The 10,709-nt window shown below is 51.1% G+C and overlaps 1 protein-coding gene across 1 annotated transcript; it reads left to right on the forward strand.

Moving 5' to 3' along the window:
- Positions 1-6,896: 6,896 nt before the first annotated feature.
- On the forward strand, positions 6,897-10,322 carry EEF1A1 (eukaryotic translation elongation factor 1 alpha 1). Its single transcript, XM_077289892.1, has 7 exons — positions 6,897-7,817; positions 8,011-8,190; positions 8,361-8,657; positions 8,742-8,892; positions 8,985-9,241; positions 9,607-9,841; positions 9,920-10,322. Exons 1-7 carry the CDS (start codon positions 7,674-7,676, stop codon positions 10,042-10,044), a joined length of 1,389 nt encoding a protein of 462 aa, XP_077146007.1. The 5' UTR covers positions 6,897-7,673; the 3' UTR covers positions 10,045-10,322.
- The last annotated feature ends 387 nt before the right edge of the window (positions 10,323-10,709 follow it).

Raw genomic sequence — 10,709 nt, forward strand, 5'->3', positions numbered from 1 at the left:
TTTGCTGCCTTTTTTTGATTCTGATATTGGACGTCTGTCATGGCAGGACAATGTTGTGTAAACATACTTTTGGGATTTTATCTGTACCAGTTATTTTCTTAAATCTTACAAATATTTCTCGTTAATAAACTTTATTTTTTATGTCTTGACCGTGTCTCTTATGTCTTTCCTCTACAAACCCAGGCTGTCCTCACGCTAGCAGTATTTGGTCTGTATTTAATATCAGTATTTGTAATCTAAAACCAGGAGTGGGTGATAAAGGCTGAGGTGCTAGATATGTTAATATTATAATTGTTCCAATCCTTGTTTTGGCTTACAAATACTGATATAAAATACTGACCACATACTGCTAGTGTGACGGCAGTCATGTTGTTAGTGGTAAGGTTGTTGGCGTCATTGCGTCCTGATTCTGTTCTGCAGAATCCATTGGACACAGACTGAAGTGACAATGGCTGTCATACAAAACAGATCTATACTCAAGTCAGGTGTCAGAAATAATGAATTCATGATGCACATATAACAGCCTCATGCATTCACTATTTCTGACACATGTCCAGGTGAGCATAGATATGCCTTGTATGACTGCCATCGTCCCTTCACTTTGTGTGAAATAGATTACATACACAGAAGAGAAAATGGAGGTTGTACAAGGCAGTTCTCTACTCACAAGGTCAGGTGTCCTAACTAATGAGTTTTTGGACACCTGACCTGTGAATACTGCATTGTATTTCTGCCATTTTCTCTTCAGTCTGCAACACTAGTCACAGACTAAGCAGAAGGAAGAGATTATGGAGATAATACAATTAATTTTTTGGCCAATATCATCTCTATACTAAAGACACACAAAGCTGCAGTCTTGTTCTTGCTAACTACTGGAGCTATGAGGTGGCCAAAAAATTAAGTGTTCGGCGCACGGTGAGTATTGACGGCGGCGAAATACACAAGTAAACCACACATAATTGGGGGCAAAAAACAATATTTATTTTGTTATACACAAACTTTTTATTTAACTGCGCCTGCTTGGGGTAGAGTGATGTAAACGGGGGGTGTGAAGCTGTGAGGCCTGGCTGTGGACGACGCAGAGGTGGCAGGAGAAGGGGCAATGAAACTTGTGGGGTCTGGTAGTTCAGGGATAGGGCTTGACACGAGAGGCCTGAGACGCACTGGAAGGGTGAGACAAACTTGACATTACAGACACACTGGGAGGTGAGGGGGGAGGAATACTAAGAGTCCGCTGTTTTTTTTTCCACTTGCTGGGATTGCCGGGTTCTGGGAAGCCTCGGTAGGCTCATATGTCGTGGTTGATGACCTGTCAGGGTCCGGCTGCACTGTGTCAGAGTCCATAGTGCTCGTAGAGCGTGCAGCCATGCCAGAGTCCATAGTGCTCGTAGAGCGTGCAGCCATGCCAAAGTCCATAGTGCTCGTAGAGCGTGCAGCCATGCCAGAGTCCATAGTGCTCGTAAAGCGTGCAGCCATGCCAGAGTCAATAGCGCTTGTAGAGCGGAAGTCCATGCCTGGGTCCTGCTGCATCGTGGTGGTAGCGGTACGGAAGGCCATGCCTGGGTCCTGCTGCATCATGGTGGTGGCGGTACGGAAGGCCATGCCTGGGTCCTGCTGCATTGTGGTGGTGGCGGTAGTGAAGGCCATGCCAAGGTCCTGCTGCTGCATCGTGTTGTCAAACAAAAACCACTGTGCACATGCTGCGGAAAAAACGCTGCGGTTTTTTTTCCGCAGCATGTCAATTCTTTGTGCGGAATCTGCAGCGGTTTGACACCTGCTCCATATTAAAAAAAAACGCAGGTGTAAAACCGCAGCAGAATCCACACAAAAACCGCGGTAAATCCACAGGAAAAACGCAGTGTTTTTGCCCTGTGGATTCATCAAAATCAGTGCGGAAAAATCCACACAGCAGCCCGCAGCGTGTGCACATAGCCTTACAGTTATTAGGTTAGGTTCTTTAGAAGGACGTAGATCTGGGGATTTATTCTGACGGAATATAGACTGAACTGGATGGACAAATGTCTTTTTTCGGTCTTGCTAACTACGAGACACCAGCTGGCAATACGGAGTGAGGTAATACCGTGGGGAGACACCACCCGGCAATACGGACTGAGGTAATACCATGGGTAGATACCACCCGGCAATATGGACTGAGGTAATACCGTGGGGAGACACCACCAGGCAATACCATGGGTAGACACCACCCGGCAATATGGACTGAGGTAATACCGTGGGGAGACACCACCCCGCAATAGAACTGAGGTAATACCGTGGGAGGACACCTCCCGGCAATACGGACTGAGGTAATACTGTGGGGAGCCACCACCCGGCAGTATAGACTGAGGTAATACCGTGGGGAGACACCACCCGGCTGTGCAGACAGAGGTAATACTGTGGGGAGACACCACACGTCAGTAAGGACTAAGGTAATACCATGAGGAAACACTAACTGGCAATACAAACTGAGGTAATACCATGGGGAGACACCATCTGTCAGTACAGACAGAGGTAATACCGTAGGGAGACACCACCTGGCAGTGTGGACTGAGGTAATACTGTGGAGACATACCACCCAGCAATACTGGCTGAGGTAAAACAGTGGGGAGACACCACCCGGCGGTACTGTCTGAGGGAAAACAGTGGGGAGACACCACCCGGCAGCAGTACTGTCTGAGGGAATACAGTGGGGAGACACCACCCGGCAGCAGTACTGTCTGAGGTAATACAGTGGGGAGACACCACCCGGCAGCAGTACTGTCTGAGGTAATACAGTGGGGAGACACCACCCGGCAGCAGTACTGTCTGAGGTAATACAGTGGAGAGACACCACCCGGCGGTACTGTCTGAGGTAATACAGTGGAGAGACACCACCCGGCGGTACTGTCTGAGGTAATACAGTGGAGAGACACCACCCGACGGTACTGTCTGAGGTAATACAGTGGAGAGACACCACCCGGCGGTACTGTCTGAGGTAATACAGTGGAGAGACACCACCCGACGGTACTGTCTGAGGTAATACAGTGGAGAGACACCACCCGACGGTACTGTCTGAGGTAATACAGTGGAGAGACACCACCCGGCGGTCCTGTCTGAGGTAATAGTGGGGAGACACCACACAGCAGCAGTACTGTCTGAGGTAATACAGTGGAGAGACACCACCCGGCGGTACTGTCTGAGGTAATACAGTGGAGAGACACCACCCGACGGTACTGTCTGAGGTAATACAGTGGAGAGACACCACCCGACGGTACTGTCTGAGGTAATACAGTGGAGAGACACCACCCGACGGTACTGTCTGAGGTAATACAGTGGAGACACCACCCGGCGGTACTGTCTGAGGTAATAGTGGGGAGACACCACCCAGCAGCAGTACTGTCTGAGGTAATACAGTGGAGACACCACCCGGCGGTACTGTCTGAGGTAATACAGTGGAGAGACACCACCCGACGGTACTGTCTGAGGTAATACAGTGGAGACACCACCCGGCGGTACTGTCTGAGGTAATACAGTGGAGAGACACCACCCGACGGTACTGTCTGAGGTAATACAGTGGAGAGACACCACCCGGCGGTCCTGTCTGAGGTAATACAGTGGAGACACCACCCGGCGGTACTGTCTGAGGTAATACAGTGGAGAGACACCACCCGACGGTACTGTCTGAGGTAATACAGTGGAGAGACACCACCCGACGGTACTGTCTGAGGTAATACAGTGGAGAGACACCACCCGACGGTACTGTCTGAGGTAATACAGTGGAGACACCACCCGGCGGTACTGTCTGAGGTAATAGTGGGGAGACACCACCCAGCAGCAGTACTGTCTGAGGTAATACAGTGGAGACACCACCCGGCGGTACTGTCTGAGGTAATAGTGGGGAGACACTACCCAGCAGCAGTACTGTCTGAGGTAATACAGTGGAGACACCACCCGGCGGTACTGTCTGAGGTAATAGTGGGGAGACACCACCCAGCAGCAGTACTGTCTGAGGTAATACAGTGGAGACACCACCCGGCGGTACTGTCTGAGGTAATAGTGGGGAGACACAACCCGGCAGCAGTACTGTCTGAGGTAATACAGTGGAGAGACACCACCTGGCGGTACTGTCTGAGGTAATACAGTGGGGAGACACCACCCGGCGGTACTGTCTGAGGTAATAAAGTGGAGACACCACCCGGCAATACGGACTGAGGTAATACCATGGGTAGATACCACCCGGCAATATGGACTGAGGTAATCCCGTGGGGAGACACCACCAGGCAATACAGACTGAGGTAATACCATGGGTAGAGTAGACACCACCCGGCAATATGGACTGAGGTAATACCGTGGGGAGACACCACCCCGCAATAGAACTGAGGTAATACCGTGGGAGGACACCTCCCGGCAATACGGACTGAGGTAATACTGTGGGGAGCCACCACCCGGCAGTATAGACTGAGGTAATACCGTGGGGAGACACCACCCGGCTGTGCAGACAGAGGTAATACTGTGGGGAGACACCACACGTCAGTAAGGACTAAGGTAATACCATGAGGAAACACTAACTGGCAATACAAACTGAGGTAATACCATGGGGAGACACCATCTGTCAGTACGGACAGAGGTAATACCATGGGGAAACACCATCTGTCAGTACGGACAGAGGTAATACCGTAGGGAGACACCACCCGGCAGTGTGGACTGAGGTAATACTGTGGAGACATACCACCCAGCAATACTGGCTGAGGTAAAACAGTGGGGAGACACCACCCGGCAGTACTGTCTGAGGTAATACAGTGGGGAGACACCACCCGGCGGTACTGTCTGAGGGAAAACAGTGGGGAGACACCACCCGGCAGCAGTACTGTCTGAGGTAATACAGTGGGGAGACACCACCCGGCAGCAGTACTGTCTGAGGTAATACAGTGGGGAGACACCACCCGGCAGCAGTACTGTCTGAGGTAATACAGTGGAGAGACACCACCCGGCGGTACTGTCTGAGGTAATACAGTGGAGAGACACCACCCGACGGTACTGTCTGAGGTAATACAGTGGGGAGACACCACCCGGCGGTACTGTCTGAGGGAAACCAGTGGGGAGACACCACCCGGCAGCAGTACTGTCTGAGGTAATACAGTGGGGAGACACCACCCGGCAGCAGTACTGTCTGAGGTAATACAGTGGGGAGACACCACCCGGCAGCAGTACTGTCTGAGGTAATACAGTGGAGAGACACCACCCGGCGGTACTGTCTGAGGTAATACAGTGGAGAGACACCACCCAACGGTACTGTCTGAGGTAATACAGTGGAGACACCACCCGACGGTACTGTCTGAGGTAATACAGTGGAGAGACACCACCCGGCGGTCCTGTCTGAGGTAATACAGTGGAGAGACACCACCCGGCGGTACTGTCTGAGGTAATACAGTGGAGAGACACCACCCGACGGTACTGTCTGAGGTAATACAGTGGAGACACCACCCGGCGGTACTGTCTGAGGTAATAGTGGGGAGACACCACCCAGCAGCAGTACTGTCTGAGGTAATACAGTGGAGAGACCACCCGGCGGTACTGTCTGAGGTAATACAGTGGAGAGACACCACCCGACGGTACTGTCTGAGGTAATACAGTGGAGAGACACCACCCGACGGTACTGTCTGAGGTAATACAGTGGAGAGACACCACCCGACGGTACTGTCTGAGGTAATACAGTGGAGACACCACCCGGCGGTACTGTCTGAGGTAATAGTGGGGAGACACAACCCGGCAGAAGTACTGTCTGAGATAATACAGTGGAGAGACACCACCTGGCGGTACTGTCTGAGGTAATACAGTGGGGAGACACCACCCGGCGGTACTGTCTGAGGTAATAAAGTGGAGACACCACCCGGCGGTACTGTCTGAGGTAATAAAGTGGAGACACCACCCGGCGGTACTGTCTGACGTAATAGTGGGGAGACACCACCCGGCAGTGACTCATGACACGTCAGTCCAGTGTCTCCCAATATGAACGCCATGACTCCGGTCAGCCTGAGCTAGACGCCTCCATGTGCGCCATGCTTGGCAGCTTCTCATGCACCGTGCCAGCTGTGGAGCCGGTAACATGAGCCCCCACACCGGTCCGCGCTGTACAGTGTGGGCCCGCACTGCTGGTAACACATGGACTATGACAGCTTCACGCTGTGTGACAAGAGCGGCCATCACAGGGCCTAGCCCGGCTTCCCCACACACGTGTAATGGCGGCTGGGGCGGTGAGGCCATGTTACAAGCTCCCGTAACATGTGGGTCTCCTCAGAAGAACGGCGGGAGCCACTCCAGATCTTACACGTGATACCAGGCTTTACTGAATAGCGGCTCCCGGGACTCGGTAGTGATACGTGAACATTCCCCACGCGCCGCTGATTAGTCCGCTTCCACCCCTCCCCCACCACCATGGGCCGCTTCAATTCTCCGCCTCCAACACCCGGGAATTCTGGGCAGGATGACGTCATTAGCACGGCCCGCCCTTCTGGCTATATAAGAGTGACGCCCGATAAGTTCGCTCTCTTCCTCACCGGGTCTGCGGCGAGTTTACAAGGCAAGTGTGCGTGGAGTGGCGGCTGCGGGACTAGGCCGCAGTGTGGGAATGGAGCCTAGCTGGCTCTAGCAATGTTATTGTCCCTGATGGGAATTGTACAGTGGTGTGTGGACGATGAGAAGCCGGCGGCTCCGTGGAGCGGGGTCTGGCCTGCGCGCTGCTATGCGGCCTAGGTGCAATCCGCCAGGGATCTTATTACCGGGGAGCCATCCGATGTGGCGGGGCTGCTGTACTCACTTGTATGGGGCCGCCGTAAGCCTACAAGGTGGTATTTACTGTGTGTTACTGCCGGGGCGCTGGAGAATAATGGCCGTGTGCCGGCATGGTGCCTGTGAGGGGTGTGCTGTGACGGCGGGGCTGGCCGAGCGTGAGAACTATGATCGGCGGGAGCGGTATGACTGGCGGGGCTCCGTTCGGCGGCGATGTCTGGGTGGGGCGCGGGCTCCATGTGTCTGTGCCGGCGGTGTAGGTGGATGATGGGAGTCATGACCACGCTACACACTACCGGTCTGATCCGTACAAGGGCGGCTGTTCCGGAGCGCTCCACAATATAAAGATGGCGGCCGCTGCTGAGCGGGGTTTCCCCTTCCACAAGATGGAGGACGATGAGTCACGGCTCGCAAGACAAAGGAGCCGCGTGTGGCCTCAGCGCCTGGCCTGTGGTGCCGGCCGGGACCTGCCGCTCCTCTGACTGTGCTGGGGCTTGTTGTGCCCCTCCATGGTCGCGCGGGTGTGGCGCTTTATGGCAGAGCTGCTGTAAATCGCGTGAGGTAATGGGGTTACTATAGCTCCTGCCTCGCTGTTGGCCGGCTCCTCGCATTCCCTGCCTGTGTGGTTCTGCCCCGGTGTCAGTGTTCTCTATCTTATTAATAGGAGGTTACTATAGCTCCTGCCTCGCTGTTGGCCGGCTCCTCGCATTCCCTGCCTGTGTGGTTCTGCCCCGGTGTCAGTGTTCTCTAACTTCTCTTATTAATAGGAGGTTACTATAACTGCTGGCCGCTCGCATTCCCTGCCTGTACTTGTGTGCCTGTTTGGTTCCTCCCCCTGGTAACAATGTTCTCCAACTTCTTTCTGTCTTATTAATAGGTGTCCATCGCCAAACATCTAAACACTCAAAATGGGAAAGGAGAAGACGCATATCAACATTGTCGTCATTGGACACGTAGATTCTGGCAAGTCCACCACAACCGGACATCTTATCTACAAATGCGGTGGTATTGACAAGCGTACCATTGAGAAGTTCGAGAAGGAAGCCGCTGAGGTAAGCACGCCTGGTCATGGTGGCCCCCACTGCTTTTTATACTCGGTTGTAATGCTAGCAATGCCCAGGTCCTGTGATAAGTGTTAGGAATGTAGCACATAGTATGCCCAGGCCAGCGCCTGTGCCAGGACTGGTAACTGAACCCCCTTAGAACTGTACAAGGGTCACTGACCTTCTGTCTCTCTCCATACAGATGGGCAAGGGCTCCTTCAAGTATGCCTGGGTTTTGGACAAACTGAAGGCTGAACGTGAGCGTGGTATCACCATTGATATCTCCCTGTGGAAATTTGAGACCAGCAAGTACTATGTCACCATTATTGATGCCCCTGGACACAGAGACTTCATCAAGAACATGATCACTGGTACTTCTCAGGTAAGAACGTTATATTTGTGAGGCATAGCATTTACAGCAGACATTAACTGTATGATTTAGCAGCACTGCCTGTTGGAAGTTGTTGTCCTCCTCCAGGGTAAGATTATCTGTACACGCTGCAGGAATTGCTATACGTCACTATTAACAAGCCTATTGTGTCCTCTTTATAGGCTGACTGCGCTGTCCTGATCGTTGCTGCTGGTGTGGGAGAGTTTGAGGCTGGTATCTCTAAGAATGGACAAACCCGTGAGCATGCTCTCCTGGCCTATACCCTGGGTGTGAAGCAACTCATTGTTGGCGTCAACAAGATGGATTCCACTGAACCCCCATACAGCCAGAAGAGATACGAAGAAATTGTTAAGGAAGTCAGCACTTACATTAAGAAGATTGGCTACAACCCCGATACAGTTGCCTTTGTGCCCATTTCTGGATGGAACGGTGACAACATGCTTGAGCCAAGTGCTAACGTAAGTGGCTGTGGGACTGCCACCCTACTTGTGATTGAGGAAATTGTCATGCTATGAGTCTTATAATATGTTCCCTCCCGATAGATGCCCTGGTTCAAGGGATGGGTTATCACCCGCAAAGAAGGAAAAGGCAGCGGAACTACCCTGCTTGAAGCTCTTGACTGCATTCTGCCACCAAGCCGCCCCACTGACAAGCCTCTTCGTCTGCCCCTTCAGGATGTCTACAAGATTGGTGGTAGGTAGTCAATGGGACACAACAGCCGTTCTGACATGAGCTTGAAAAGAAATTAAATGTGGTCTAGATACCTAAAATCTCTTGCTTTTCAGGTATTGGCACAGTACCCGTTGGTCGTGTGGAAACTGGTGTCCTGAAACCAGGCATGGTGGTCACTTTTGCCCCAGTCAATGTAACAACTGAAGTTAAGTCAGTGGAAATGCATCATGAAGCTCTGACCGAGGCTATGCCCGGTGACAACGTTGGTTTCAACGTAAAGAACGTTTCTGTGAAGGACATCCGTCGTGGCAACGTTGCTGGTGACAGCAAGAACGACCCTCCTCTTGAGGCTGGTGGATTCACTGCACAGGTAACAATGATGATCTTTTATATAGCACTAGCTTATCCACATCACTCTACAGTTTGCACACATTATCATCGTTGTCCCCAATGGAGAATTCGGATTGTCTGCCCCATCAGTATGTAACGTTGGAGGAAACCAGAGTACCTGGGGAAACCCATACAAACTCCTTGCAGATGTTGTCCTTGGTGGGATTTGAACACAGGACTCCAGTGCTAACCACTGAGTCACTGTGCTGCCCACAGTTGATTTGTTAACCTGTATTGCAGCAGTGTTCATCTGTAGCCAGTTCTACACTAGTACAGCTGTGTTCACCTGTGCTTGGAGTTTATCACTAATGCGTTTTTTTTTTTTTTGTTTTTTTTTCTCCGTAGGTTATTATCCTGAACCACCCTGGCCAGATCAGTGCTGGGTATGCACCTGTGTTGGATTGCCACACTGCTCACATTGCTTGCAAGTTTGCTGAGCTAAAGGAGAAGATTGACCGTCGTTCTGGTAAGAAACTGGAAGAAAACCCCAAGTCCCTGAAGTCCGGTGATGCCGCCATTGTTGAAATGGTCCCAGGCAAACCCATGTGTGTGGAGAGCTTCTCTGACTATCCTCCTCTTGGTGAGTACATAATTTGGTGCATGACCTCTGATGCCACCTCCATTGAGTGTTTCCTAACTTGGCCATTTTCCCTTCCAGGACGTTTTGCCGTGCGTGACATGAGACAGACCGTTGCTGTCGGTGTCATCAAGGCCGTTGAAAAGAAAGCAGCTGGTGCTGGCAAAGTCACAAAGTCCGCTCAGAAGGCCCAGAAATCCAAATGAATATTCCAAAAATCTAGCGCCACCACAGTCTTAACCAGCGGTGGAAGATCGGTCTCAGAACTGTTTGTTTTAATTGGCCATTTCAGTTTAATAGTAAAAGACTGGTTAATGATTACAATGCATCGTAAAAGCTTCAGAAGGAAAGGAATGTCTGTGGACCATTTTGTTTGTGGCAGTTTTTAAGTTATTAGTGTTTTTAAAACAGTAATTTTTAAGTGGAAACAACTTGACCAAAATCTGTCACCAAATTTGAGACCATTAAAAAAGTTAATGCGAAATGTTGTGTGAGCTGTATTTGGTATTGTGCACTGGTAACTGCAAGTATTCCCCGAAATGTGGTTGGGGCGAAAAAAAGGTAAAGGGCACTTGAAGTTAGAAGTTGCAATGAACTCCCTTCTGCTATATCTATGCCTTGGAGATGGTGAAAGCCTGGCAGTGCCAACAAACCTAATATATTAGAATGGTTGGGACTTCATTGGAAACTCTAAATTTATTTCTCCCATTTATGGTGGGATTTGAGTAATGTGGTGGGTACACTGGAGGTGTTCTAGTATGGAAATGGATGGGGAAGATGCAGTAGCTCCTGTACACTAATTTAGTAATGGCTAGAAGTCTAAACTTTTGAACCTGGCCAGTTTAGAAGAAGAGTTCTCAACTGGACCATA

Source organism: Ranitomeya variabilis, chromosome 2 (genome assembly GCF_051348905.1).
Source record: "Ranitomeya variabilis isolate aRanVar5 chromosome 2, aRanVar5.hap1, whole genome shotgun sequence".
Classification (NCBI taxonomy): Eukaryota; Metazoa; Chordata; class Amphibia; order Anura; family Dendrobatidae; genus Ranitomeya; species Ranitomeya variabilis.